The sequence below is a fragment of the Clinocottus analis genome, unplaced genomic scaffold (assembly GCF_023055335.1).
Source record: "Clinocottus analis isolate CAN_PGR_092001 unplaced genomic scaffold, fCliAna1.0.p SCAF_25, whole genome shotgun sequence".
Classification (NCBI taxonomy): Eukaryota; Metazoa; Chordata; class Actinopteri; order Perciformes; family Cottidae; genus Clinocottus; species Clinocottus analis.
The window spans coordinates 7,210,001-7,224,035 of NW_027175987.1; the positions used below are offsets into that span (position 1 = coordinate 7,210,001).

The window sequence follows — 14,035 nt, forward strand, 5'->3', positions numbered from 1 at the left end:
TCTAGGTGAGGTGGTGCTTGGCAGCGTGGTGCCAGTCTGCGCAGACAACCGGCTACGTTGGGACCTGAACCCCGAGCAGATCCAGGAGCTCTCCGACGAGCTCATCAGCAACACCAAGACTGTGTACGACGAAGTCGGCGCGCTGGATCTCAACGACGTCACCTTCGAGAACACGCTGAAGGCCCTCGCTGACGTGGAGGTTGAGTACACCGGTCAGTGTCCACCAATCGTCAGCCTCTCTCTTAGCGCTGTAACATGGGTTCTAATGTTGCTTCTCGTTTTTTTTAAAGCCAGGAAATGAAAAGAATTTTCAAGAAAAAATACACGGTTATTATACATATTTTACTTTTTCTGTGTTTCTGTATATTGTCTAACAGTTATATTACACAATTCATACAAACCTCAGCACACATGCAAACATACAGGGACCAATAATGTCCAATAAGGGTCCAATAAGAGTCCAATAAGGTAATACCTTTAATGCTACTATTTTAAAAATGTAATTCCAGAGATAAACAAACAGATGGTTTTTTTTTTCTTGGACATGAGGCTGGCGTTTTCAGATAATCAAAAGTTAAAGTAGTATAAGTTCTAAGTCCCATAAAAAGAACCGAACCGACAAAGTGTCAGTCCGTCTCTCAATACTGACTTCCTGTCTGTGATTCTCAACTCCAACCCCATTGGTTCCTACTGAAGATTCCATGCTAAACAAAAAAAAATTATTGTAGACTTTGTGTAGCGTGAATGGCGCGTGTGGGAATTAGTCAGAAATAAACTACAGTTTGTATTCATGGTGAACACAATACTGGTCAGTAGATACATTCACTGTTGGTTTGAGTCTGAACATCAAGATAAATATACGACATCAGATAAAAGGGAACATTGACGTCACTGGCTCGTAGAGATTTAAAAAAAATTTACCCTCCAAACATTTCTGTGGCTCGTGCCGTCAACAGACGATGGCCCTGGATGCTGAAGCGGCCTCAAACACAGTACTACCCTGAGCCCACACAGTAGAGCTGGTCGTCCATTGTGAGCTCTGCACCGAAGCTCCGCGTCGGCAGAATCCACATGTGATGGAAATGGCCCGTCAGCAGTTTGCAGAGAAAGCAGCTGCTGCTATGACAATAGAGATGGAGATTTTTTGTGTGGAGGCAGCTGAAAACCTAAAAACACCTCCAACATGCTGCTGCAGGAGGGAACACAGACGCTGTTTCTGCTCCCTGATTTTACCTTCAGTTTATACAAAAGAGTTTCATGATTAATGAATGAAAGCATGTCAGAGTATATTTTGACGGTTGTCAATTCCAACTGGAAAAGTATGAAAATATGCCAAAGGGCATGCAAACAAAATGCCCTGTGAAAGAAGCAGGAAGACGACGAGTGTGAGCGGCAAAACGTCATGAACAAACCTCCACTACGCCGAAGACGGATTGTACTTATCTGTATACTAGTAGCTCATATTCATGAATGACTTTATGCATAAAAGAAAGAAGTCAAGTATTAATGCATGATGAAGACGCAAAGGTTGAATTTCATGCAAAATATTTATGCAATTTCTTTTTTTTATATATATATCACCTCTAGGTTTCTAAAGCATCTAAAACAAACAAATCGTCCTTCTTTGTAAAATCCTGAGATGTGTAAATTGTGCTTTAATCAGCAAATAATTTGTGTCAGTTTTGTCTGGACAGCTTTGATCGTGCATTTTACAAAATCTGGTGCGCAGGCAAGAGCCGCGACCACACGGTCACGCTCCGTTCATTTCCTGGCGCGTGCACCAGACCTCTGGATCGGATTGCTGTGATGGGGTCGTTTAACGTTTTAAAGAGTAGATAGATCAAATATGTTGAATGACCAGCTGATTTAATAAAGAATGAAAATGAAATCGGTCCTGTGAAACTGCAGAAGATCTAGTAGACTGACTGTGACTGGCTGTGTGGTCTCTCCTGTTCTGACCCCTTCTCCATTCAGTCCAGAGGAACATGTTGGACTTCCCGCAGCACGTCTCTTCCAGTAAGGAAGTCCGGACGGCAAGCACCAACGCCGACAAGCGTCTGTCCGAGTTCGACGTGGAAATGAGCATGAGGGAGGACGTCTACCTGAGGATCGTCGCCCTGGAGGTGAGCTGATGGACGCATAGAAGGATGGAGAGATGAGTGGTTGATGGGTTTCTTCCTTTTTTTTTCCTAATTTAGTGTTATTTGGAGAATGTGCGCCAAAATATAATGGTATCAGACTGCAGCATACGGTGATGAAATTTCTAATGGAGCTTGATTTAGGGTGGGCAATGGCCAACCAAAAAAATATAACCTAATGATCTCAAAAAAACAAATTATAACTACCCCCCTCTAACTCAAATAAATAAAAAAGCATGACAGCTTGTCCCTATTACCTCCAGATATCAGCATGACAAAGGCTACATGTGATGAATGTGGTGGCCAATTTGGCTGCGCCATCTTGGTTCCTCACATAGCTGACGTTCACCCGAAAGGGAGCCAATCACCTTTTGGAGCCCGCAGATGTCCAACCAATTGTCTTCTTGTCCCGGGACACACCCAGTGATGTACGTATGCACGCTTTCAAACTGATACGACCACAGTTGTAACACTGGATAGATACTTTACACCAAGTTGGATGTAATTTAATAACTGTGGTGGTGGTGCGTGGTTGGGCTCAGCGGCAGAGGGTGGTGGTTCAGGTGCCTTGAAAAGGCCTTACTGGCCTCCCTGAATTTTAGTTGTGACTCTCCCCTAAATAAAGCGCTATAGGGACGAAGCTGCAGCTGATCAAACTGATCATTAGAGTTTCATACCAGATTGAAGACAAATCACATATTAAACTCAAGTTTGATAGTTTATTTGTTTCCCGATTGGTTGGTTGGTTATTGGTTAAAATATCCATTTTAGGTCTGAACAACAAAAGGACCACATTTATCATCATTTTCATTCAGTCACGTGTGAACTGATCATTCATGAGATTTAATGAGTGATATATTTTAAGTTTAACCTGAAACATTAAGCCTAATAAAGGAATTTTAGTCTTCAAGAGAAACCATAATCATGTGCTGGGTTATTTTATAATAAGGTCACAATCAGAAAAGACCTACAAACGCAAATAATTCATGAATAAGACTCATTCCGCCGGTAGAAATTGTTCCTGCGCGTAAAAAGCAGGAAACATAACACAGTATAAATACCACACACTGTGTATGAATACTCAATTCAGTTTGTTTAACAGACAACAGAGAAAACATCTCCACTCTGACAGTGATCATAACTGTGTCTTTATTAGTATAAGTAGTAGTTAACCACCATTTCACTGAAAACATTATACATTTTGATCAATATTTAAAGTGGATTGTTATAAGTGTTAGATAAAAAACATCCGGAATGTGAAACAATTCGGTTACACTGATTTTGGTAACGAGAGTACGTTACACAAACATAAAAATGAATCTTAGTTACGCGTTTTAAACCAAACCGGGCGGGGCAGCTCAGGGTCACCTCCGGGGCCGGTGAGCCCACATTGTTGGGACAATCTTTCACTGACGTTCTTCGATCAGCGACCGCTTCTTGACAGTTGGGGTCAATTTTGTATGTTTTCAGTAGAAGAAAAACAGACACCAGTTCCACTCATTTCCTCTTAAATCCAGGATTTGCAGCCTTTTCGGTGACATTTGGACGGACCCCTGTCAGTTCTTCCCCTGCTTTCCTGCTTTCATGAAGTCTCTCTGTTTCCGTTTGTAGAAGAAGGTGGACGGCGGCAGCCTGACTGCAGAGTCCAAGCGGTACATGGAGCGCCTGCTTAAACTGGGAAAGAGGAACGGCCTGCACCTGCCCAAAGAGACACAAGAGGTGGCCGATGATTATTTATCCTCATTATTGCTCTTTATGCTTCACTGAGAATCAACTCTCTCTGTCTGTTTGATACTATTGTTATTAACACTTTTTGGGCGGGATTGAAAAAAAAAATTGAACCTATATTGTTTTTGGACTACAGACCCACCCAAAACAAAAGGCATCAGAAAATGATGTTGATCTCGACCTCTCCAGTATAAGAGTGTTTTCTTTCTTTCCATCTCGTCTTATTTTGGTCTAGTTGGTGTAATAAGATGTCACAGATAGTTATTTCCGTGGTTCTGAAGATTTATCATACCAGACATCTCGGTAAGAAAGTAAATTAAATGTCCGGTTTAGAGAAACCAGTCAGCTGCATGAGTTTCAAATCAAAGGAGGCTTTATGGATAAAATCACTGTATATGTAATATTTCTAGCGATATGAAGTTGTTTTTCTCAACTGCCCGTGTCGTATCAGATCTAAGTATTTCACTCCGCTGTAACAGGAGATCAAGACCATCAAGAAGAAGCTGAGCAACCTGTGCATCGACTTCAACAAGAACCTGAATGAGGACACGACCAGCCTGTCTTTCACCAGAGACGAGCTGGGTGAGTCCCAAGCCCTTAGACCGCCCCACCTGTTCTCTCCCCCCATCTTGTGGGGGGAGAGAACACCCCCCACCAGAACACCCCACACCTGGTCTTTCTCCCCCTCCACATGGTCTTTCTCTCCCCATCTGGTCTCTCTATCCTACCTGGTCTCTCTCTCTCCCCCCACTTGGTTTCTCTTCCCCCACCTGATCTCTCTCCCCCCACGTGGTCTTTCCCTCCGCCTACCTGGTCCCCGAACCTGGTATTTCTCCCCCCACCTGGTCTCTATTCACCACCTGGTTTCTCTCTCCCCCCACCTGCTCTCTTTCTCCCCTCACCTGGTCTCTCTCCCCCCACCTGATCTCTCTCCCCCAACCTGCTCTCTCTCAGTGTATTGACGCTTGCTCGTGTGGTGGCTTTTCAGGCGGCCTTCCCGAAGACTTCCTGAGCTCCCTGGAGAAGGATGGAGAGTCGCTCAAGGTCACCCTGAAGTACCCTCACTACTTCCCCACCATGAAGAAGTGCTTCGTCCCAGAGACCCGTCGTAAGTTGGAGGAGGCCTTCAACTCCCGCTGCAAAGAGGTGAGGCATAAACCATTTGAGAGGCGGCGAGTGCAGGGTTCACGTCCCACACTGTGATCCAAGTGGAGGACATTTGCTTCGAAAGCAATTAGGCGACAACTATTTAACTAATTTCTGATTCTGAAATGTGAGAAGTCGGCTGCTATTTCTCATCGAACACAAAATCCAGTTTAAAACCGTCCCGTTTGGATCTGGGGAAACTGAAGTGGGGTGTGTTTCATTGCTTTCGAGACCAAAGCGGTTTAATAAAAGTAGTTGTTGGCGAAATTCCCCAAGAAGCTGTACATTTTAAATATTTAAAAAAAATATGCGTGTGTTTTCAGGAGAACTCGGCCATTTTGAAGGAGCTGGTAGAGCTCCGGGCTCAAAAAAGTTCCACGCTGGGCTTCACTACACACGCTGACTTCGTCCTCGAGATGAACATGGCCAAGTCTGGGAAGAAAGTGGCCGGCTTCCTGGGTAAGCGTCTTTTTACAACCTGAAGTTCCACATGCATGATCCAATAACCTGCAGGGAAACATGCATGTTGAAATGAGAACCCTTATCAGCAACGTGTCAACATGAGCAATAAGCACTCAACTATAAGAGACATGGGGTCTCGGAATATGGAGGTTTCAGATGATAGACATGAGCACAATTCTCTATTTAATAACAGACTTTTGTGTCTTTTGTTACACTCCAGGTGAAGAGTAAACAGTACACAGATGTCAGAAATATATGAAATTAGAAAGAGAAATTAGATAATTTAACATACATTGTATTTTTTTGGAAATGTCCAAACATAATAGGTGTTTTTGGAAAAAGGTTTGTAAAGTGCAACTGTAAATTATGTGACGTAAGTGAAAGATATTTCGTAAGAACAGTGTTTGTAGGAAGTAAAAAACCTTTTTTTTAAACTGAGACAGCTGAGAAACGGAGACAGCAGGAAGCACATCTGGATGGAAAAAAAAACAGTCCAATGCAGAGTGGACGGTTCAAACAAAGACTTCCTCTTTATAAAACCAAGAGGTCCAGAAGACTGTTGGCCCAGGCGGTGTGTGTGCTCTCTGTCTCGGTGATGCGTCGCCTGCAGGAGGGAAAGAACTCCTCTCCTGACTCGTCCGTGTCGTTTCAGAGGAGCTGGCTCGTAAACTGAAGCCTCTGGGCGATGAAGAGCGCTCGGTCATCCTCAAACTGAAGGAGAAGGAGTGTCAGAAGAGGAGTCTGCCCTTCAATGGGGAGCTGCACGCCTGGGACACCCGCTACTTCATGACGCAGGTAAGAGCTGCTGCTACTGCAGCTGCGGGGACGTTCAGAGAGGTAGTCCTCCAAAAACACAGATTAACACTGGACTCTTATATGAGTGATTCATGGATCTACAGAACACAGCACATTTAGGGATGATGAAAGACAGTTATTTCCTTGCTTCATTACTTGGCCCCAAGATGTTAAAAATTAATTATATTTTTTTAATCAATTAATTTCCTCCTTGTGTTCTCCCTCTTCCTTGTTTTCCTCCCCTTGACCTTTGTCTTTTTCCTCCTTTTTTTCTCCCTCTTCTTGTCTTTTTTCACCTTCCCCTCCCCTTTTTGTTGTTTACCTCATTTTCTACTCATTCTTCTCAAATTTTTGTCTTTGTTCTTCTCCTCTGGTTATTTTCCCTCTTCCCCTCTTGTCATCCTCTTTCTCCTCCCCTTTTTGTTTTGCTCCTCCTCTCAGGTGGAGGAGACTCAGTACGCAGTGGATCAGAACCTGTTGAAGGAGTACTTTCCCATGGAGGTGGTGACTCAAGGTTTGTTGGACATCTACCAGGAGCTGCTGGGTCTGTCCTTCGAGCTGGTGGACGGAGCCGCCGTGTGGCACCCGGACGTCACTCTGTACTGTGTGAAGGACCGCAGCAGTGGACAGGTGGTCGGTCAGTTCTACCTCGACCTCTTCCCTAGGTGAGGACCAGGCGGTAGGCAGCTCCGTTTTTCTTAGATGCGGGTCTCCACGTGTCCTCCACTTCCTCTACTTCCCCTCCTCCTGGTCTGCCTCAATTATTTTCCTATTCCCTCTTCCTCATCTTCTCCTCTAACCTCTTTCTTCTTCCTTCAGCTCTTCCTCTAACTTTTCTCTACCTACCACCCGTTGTTCCTCCCTCCTCTTTGTCTTATTACTCCTCTACTGTTTTTTTACTTCTCCTACTAAATGTGTTGATGTGACTGTCCAGCTGTCCTCAACGTCTCCTCTCTATCTGCCCCCTTCTCTCCCCACAGGGAGGGGAAGTACGGCCATGCCGCCTGCTTCGGCCTGCAGCCCGGCTGTCTACTCCCCGACGGCACCCGTCAGATGTCGGTGGCGGCTATGGTGGCCAACTTCAGCAAACCGACGGCCGACGCCCCGTCGCTCCTGCAGCACGATGAGGTGGAGACGTACTTCCACGAGTTCGGACACGTCATGCACCAGCTCTGCGCCAAGGTACTTCAGTGGTGACCCTTCAGCTGCAGTTACTGCGGTCAGGGAGGACCGCTCTATACGTCTGAATGCTCTTTCATGCTTCCCGTTTCAGTGTTTTAATGCAGTCTGAAGCAAGCTGGAATTAACAGGCAGCGTGTTGCTTTGGCAAAGCTCTTCTTCAAACCTCCCAGTAGAAACAGAAGGTTAGTGTAGGGTTCGCACTAGTACCAGCTAAACAAATCACAGTTTAAACCTCGTACCACTGACTGACTCAATATTTAGAGTCTAACTGCACCATTGTGGTTCAGTAATGATGGCGGGTCACTGATGTTTTTCTAAAGAGGAAATCAAAGTTCAACAGTGTTCTCCTCTCGTCATGCAACACTGTGGGGACATTATAGAAACTGAAGTTTGGTTAATTTCATTCATCTTTTGTGCCAAAACTATTTCAATCTGATTTAACAGTTTGCTGTCTGAAACATTCAGATTTTTTTTTTAATTATTTTACTTTGTTCTCAGAAAACATCACTATAGCAGCTGATTCCTAATGATTATGCGTCTATATGTACACAAATACAGTGGGTGAGAACCCTGATTTAATCGTTATTGAGGCTTAACGGATGAGTTTAACAGAGATCAGGCAGCGCGGCTAACTTAATTAAGCAACTCAGTTTTGGGTTTAGTGACAGCTAAATTGCACGAAGCAATCCGGCAGTCAGTGCACTTTCCATAAGCTGGTTTTAGAGTGAGCGTGTTTGCTTGCAGGCGGACTACGCCATGTTCAGCGGGACTCACGTGGAGCGGGACTTTGTGGAGGCTCCGTCTCAGATGTTGGAGAACTGGGTCTGGGAACAGGAGCCCCTGCAGAGGATGTCCAAGCACTACAAGACGGGCAAAGCCATCCCAGAGGACCTTCTCGACAAACTCATCAAGTCCCGCCTCGCCAACACTGGTCGGTAACGCACGGGAAGCAGCGCTTTTGTATGGGTTCTACCGCCACTCCGTCTCGATAGAAGTGTTTAAGGTTAAGACATGAACCACTAACGGCGACTGTGACTCTCCCGCAGGTCTGTTCAACTTGAGGCAGATCATCCTCGCTAAAGTAGACCAGGCTTTGCACACTAGGAACGGACTGGACGCCGCAGAGGAGTACGGACGCCTCTGTCAGGAGGTCCTGGGAATCCCTGCTTCATCAGGTCACTTTTGAAATGCTTTACATATACATTGTTCTGCACTTGAAGAGAAAAAAACAAACAAAAAAACATGCAGTGGGACATAAGGATGCTCTCAAATATCAGGGTCATCTTCTCAACTGATGATTTCAACAAGTGTTGCTGTTTTTGGTCGCAGCTTAGCTTATATTACACGCAAGCCGTCGCGCAAAGGCGTTCATGCGCTGTTCTTTGTCTTGTTCAAAACACCAGAGCACAAACAAAATGTACCGCAAGGAAACTAGAAGACGAGTGTAACCGGCAAAACCCCATAAACCAACCTCCACTATGCAGAGGAAGGATTGTAATTATCTGTAAACTCATATCTCATATTCATGGACAACTTAATTAACTTTTAATCAAGCCTATTAAAAAAAAGAATGGCATGCATTATGAAGACATGACTATAACTATTAAACTCTTATGGAGAGGAGACAATAAATAAACAGGTCAAATAGCAAAAAATGTCTTTTATTTATGTTATATTATATATACAAAAAACTATAGCTTTTTGTATATAGGACTATATTAAACTTTATAAGTTGTGATATCAAATATCTTTTGCGACTCCAGACAATTCTTTTTTTTGTGGGAAAAAAGGGCAAAATGGCTCTTTGGAGAGGAAAAGTTGCTGACCCCTGCACTATGGTGATAACGGGAGAACTTGTTCGGACGCGTGTTCTGCCACCAACAAATCCACAGTCCAGGGCGCTATGTCTCTTTCCATCCATTTATTCTGTGACACTATAGCATAAAATCAGCAATATTCAATACATTTGCATAAAATTAATCTTACATGCTTACGGCAGCACAACACAGGATACCACCAGACAGGATAAGACGCAACCACGTTGACATGACCATGGTCAAAAACTGTTTGCTTTACATCCAGACACCTGTTCTCATTAGCAGGCACTTACCTATAGGCCTTTTGATGTTAATGCACCACCCTGCTTCAAAGTAGGAACTGCATGTCCCAATTCACCCTGTGCTTCCCTTAAAGATAAAAGAAAGCAACAGAACTACATTATGGCTTCAACATCAGTCTTTGTAAAACCCTTAGACATGTAAATAGGTGGGGCTTTTATCAGTTAAGTGTTTGTGACAGTCATGTCTGAAAATCCCTCTTTGTTACAAAAATCCAGATGCTTACGATCAAGTGTCGCCACCACGACGTGCAAGCCCTGATGACGTCACCTCACTGCGGCGCTTATAAACAAAGCTTGTGGCCCGTCAGGTCTGAGTCCATCTCATCAGACAAAAAGGGCACCGCCTAGTGGCCCACTTTAGAACTCCAACTAGTTCAGTGAAGCTGCACAGACAGTTTAATCTAAAAGTGTACGTTCCAGCAGAAATGAAGGTGTTGAACAAGGAATTATTGATTAAATTCATTCACTTTCACATTATTACAGTTATTAAGAATTTTAAGATTTAAGTTTGGAATAATAATTGGTTGATCATGTGGTTTAAGTGGTTATAGTATTGACCTTTGACCTCTCTGTCGCTCTGCAGGAACCAACATGCCAGCAACCTTCGGGCATCTGGCCGGTGGTTACGATGCTCAGTATTACGGTTACCTGTGGAGCGAGGTGTTCTCCATGGACATGTTCTTCGCTCGCTTCAAACAGGAGGGAATCATGAACCCTAAGGTTAGCAGGACAAAAATGAAAAAAATATTAATGTTGTTAATGTAAGAATAATCAACAAAATGTATGATGGTTAGGAAAAATTCGTGTTGAGCCTAGCTTAGCACAAAGACTAGAAGCAGAGGGAAACTGTTACCCGAAAGATACTGTGGCACTTGAAAGTAGATTTTGACTGACTGAATCGTCTCCTGATTGGTTGTCCAGGTGGGATTGGACTACAGGAAGTACATCCTGGGACCTGGCGGTTCCGAGGACGCCTCCGAGATGCTGAGGAAGTTCCTTGGACGGGAACCGAAACAGGAAGCGTTCCTGCTGAGCAAAGGATTAACGGTGGAGCAGGACGCCCGCGCGCCATGTCCCTGCTAACCACAGCAGCTTTCTCCACCACCCCACCCCTCCCAACAGGGACAAAGGACTGACATTTTCTAGAAAAAAAGAAAAAAAAGCAGTAAAATGTTGCTCAACGTGGAAATAAATTAGCATAAATAAAAAATTATTTGCGGCGACGTCGTCTTGTGTCTGAATAATATCTGATATGACATGAAAACATTTAGTGACCCAAAATATATCTCCTCCAAACCCAAGACAGATCGATTGGTTTCTCTTTCATGCTAAAGTTGAAGTCTGAAAGACTCATTCCTCTCCTAACCACTACACCAGTGGTTCTCAAACTGAGGTATTACAGGTAGGGCGCTGGGAGGAGATGCAGATTTTTTTAAAATAATACTACATTATTCCCACAGTGGGGAAATTATTCTCCGCACTTTACCCATCCTTAGTAATTAAGGAGTAGTGTGCTGCTGTGAAGCACTGCGGGTTCAGTGTCTTGCTCAAGGACACTTGGACATGCAAACTACAGGAGAACAGGGAGACCGTCTATGTTGTGGTCTCAGGACGAACACTCACCATGAACTACATGAGAACCATACATATTACACAGACATTAAAGGCATTAAGGAATACATGGTGAATATTCCTGTACTTTTGTGGAAATTTACAGGCACCTTTTGCTTTTAACAGGTTAGTTTGCGCATGTACGACTCGCCGATTCTTCAGGTCGGCTTTTCTGCTGTTGCGTCTCTCAAAACAGAAAACAGATATAAGCCCAACATTGAGCATGAATTAAGAGTGGCCGTATCAAATCTACAACCCCGTTTAAAAAAGATTTGTAGAGCTCACTGCAGCCACTGATACTGATACAACATGATGATATCTGCACTCATTCTGTTTTGTTTAGATATTCAGTGCAAAACACTTAATTGAAGCCGTATTTGTTGGTTATTTATTTGTATTGTTCTAAAAAGATTGCACATTTTATTTGTTTTTGTCTGATCAATCTATTTTTACTTGAAAAAGGATTGCAATTTTCTTTCAATTATTTTGAAAAGCACGGATGTCGGAGTCACAAAATGTTATTTCAATCAAAATTCAGCATGAACCATTTTGTTACAATTTTGTTGGCTGTGGGGCTTGAACGTCTCAACTGGGTATTTAAAGAGATGCACACATAAAACACAAACTAAGGTCAATCTAAAGATATGAAGTCTCCTGTAAATTGGTTGCACCAAATTAATTTTACATTTCATTCATGAAAATGCCCCCCCACAAGTGAAATATTTCAAAATAAAGCTTTTTGGAATATTGAGTGTTTGTCACAACTGTCAAAGAAGGCAAAAAAACAAAATAGGTAGATTTACAAACAGTATGTGTGCATATACAGCCCCCCACCAGAGGCACCATGCCATTACGAAGACTTGCAACAGATCCGTACACACGTCCAGAAACACTTCTGTGTGGGGACACACAGGTTTTAGGACCTGACCGCAGAGGAATATAATATAAAAACAAAAAAATCTGTAGTTTTAGTTTTTTAAAAACAAGTTGAGCTTATCGAGATCATTTCACCTCACCAATTAAGAAGATATTATAACTGTTTGTTGGACATGTGTTGCCCCCTCTTTGCCAAAATAAGAACATTTCTACTTTCTTCTGCTGACATGGATTGTGGTTATTTGGATTGTGGTCCATGCCTACTACTCATTATATGAATAATTTCTGTCATATTCATGTAATGTGCTGTAACTCCGTTACGTTATTACATTCTGGTCACATGACATCTATTGCTTCTGTCCATCCAGGGAGAGGGTTCCTCCTCTGCTCTCCATACCTACCAGCTCATCCTTAAATGGCATAGAAAGTTGTAGTTACTTGAGTGATGAACTAACATGAAATCATAAGTGAACTGCAGCCATAATGATTCAGTCATTTAAAGTTTGATGAACTTCTGGCAGACTTTCAAGTGATGTTTATCAATTCCAATGTGTTGTATTAACTCATTTGATCTAAATTGATTTTATAGACAGTGGATGTGTTCGAAAACTAAGCTGATCCTTGATCTGTCGTGAAGACAGGTGTCTGTAAATGTAGATTTTTTGAAGGTTTTTCGCTTTGCTTTTTCAAAAGTTACCGAGAAATATACAATGTACCATACAGAGTGATGGCAAGTATGAGGCATCAGCAGGCGACAGAGGCGGTGTCTCCCAGCTGATGTAACGTCCTCAGAGAGTTGCAGATCAACAGCTCTGCCTGGAAAAAAAACAGCCTGAAGGTAAAACTACAGAATCAAACCGATGAAGAGGTATCAACATCATCAAAAACAACTCTTGGGATCAGACTGCTAGTGCCTCGGCAAACTGAAGGGAAGATCAGGAAATATGCTATCAAATATTTACACACAATCATTATTGCATTAATAAAAGTAAGACGTTTAGGAGTTTTATTTTAATAATTGTGTTTTAAAACATTTGTCCTAATACTGTCAATGTGTTTTTAAAGACATCTTGGCCACAAGCTAATGCTCTTTTCAATCTTTGAGAGGTCTTGTCATGGGAATGTTTGGGAACCCCCGAATAGAACGCTGCAGAAATGTGTCCTAAAAAGTTTCTTTATGTCTTTTGTTAGATGCCGGAACTAAGGTTAACACAAGCTTAAGAGATTTTAATGTTTTTATGATTATAATACTAATAAATTGTAATGTGGTTTGTTTATATCGCCTTAGCTTTTTGCCTTCAGTAAGTGAATTCACACATCATAAAATACAAACTGGTGTACATTTGTGAACATTATCTTGCGAAACAAAAAGTGTGGGTATAAATAATTTTTTTTGTGTTATTATAATAATTATCAATTATATCTTTTTGAATGGCAGGATGATAATTAAAGTAAGCAAAATGTTTGTCAGCTGTATGTTTTAACCTAAGTAACCTCAATATTTCTCTAATTCTTTCCAAAACTTCACAGTACAAAACTAAAAGTGATCAGGATGTCACAGTTACAGACATGATCACTATTAGTTTTATTAATACACCATCCTTAGTACACTAATCTCCTTGATAGTTTAAAAAAAGAATAATTATTCATAGCTAGGTAAAGGAAATTATTTATTATTTTATATAAGTGTATCATATTTGAGCGTTAATGATGAAAAACCTACCTGATGTTCAGGTGTTTGTGCATCACATGATGTCAGAGGTTTGTTACTGCAAAAGCTACAGGTGCAGCAGACGTCCTCCAGCTCTACAGTAGCGTTGTTGTCCTCATTATCGTCATCAACCTCCCTTCTGTCTTCAACGTAATTAGCATTGAGCTGCAGCTGTGGGCGGCGGCCCCCGGGAGGCCCAGACTCCCACGGGCCCCTGCAAAAACACTCAGGTGAGATCAACTTGAACTGAACTAGTAAAGGTACTTA

General features: G+C 42.5%; 1 protein-coding gene across 2 annotated transcripts in view; it reads left to right on the forward strand.

The window, feature by feature from the left end:
- thop1 (thimet oligopeptidase 1) overlaps positions 1-10,787 on the forward strand; it is a 12,067-nt gene extending 1,280 nt beyond the window's left edge. The window contains exons 2-14 of one of the 2 annotated variants that reach the window (XM_068591779.1): positions 6-212; positions 1,975-2,123; positions 3,750-3,857; positions 4,346-4,448; positions 4,855-5,012; positions 5,336-5,471; positions 6,127-6,269; positions 6,711-6,934; positions 7,250-7,451; positions 8,196-8,382; positions 8,498-8,626; positions 10,154-10,290; positions 10,492-10,787. In XM_068591779.1, the coding sequence (XP_068447880.1) occupies positions 6-212; positions 1,975-2,123; positions 3,750-3,857; positions 4,346-4,448; positions 4,855-5,012; positions 5,336-5,471; positions 6,127-6,269; positions 6,711-6,934; positions 7,250-7,451; positions 8,196-8,382; positions 8,498-8,626; positions 10,154-10,290; positions 10,492-10,653 (2,045 nt within the window). In that variant the 3' untranslated portion in view covers positions 10,654-10,787. The remainder of the gene's footprint in view (positions 1-5; positions 213-1,974; positions 2,124-3,749; positions 3,858-4,345; positions 4,449-4,854; positions 5,013-5,335; positions 5,472-6,126; positions 6,270-6,710; positions 6,935-7,249; positions 7,452-8,195; positions 8,383-8,497; positions 8,627-10,153; positions 10,291-10,491) is intronic. The other variant, XM_068591780.1, reaches the window with a different exon arrangement.
- The last annotated feature ends 3,248 nt before the right edge of the window (positions 10,788-14,035 follow it).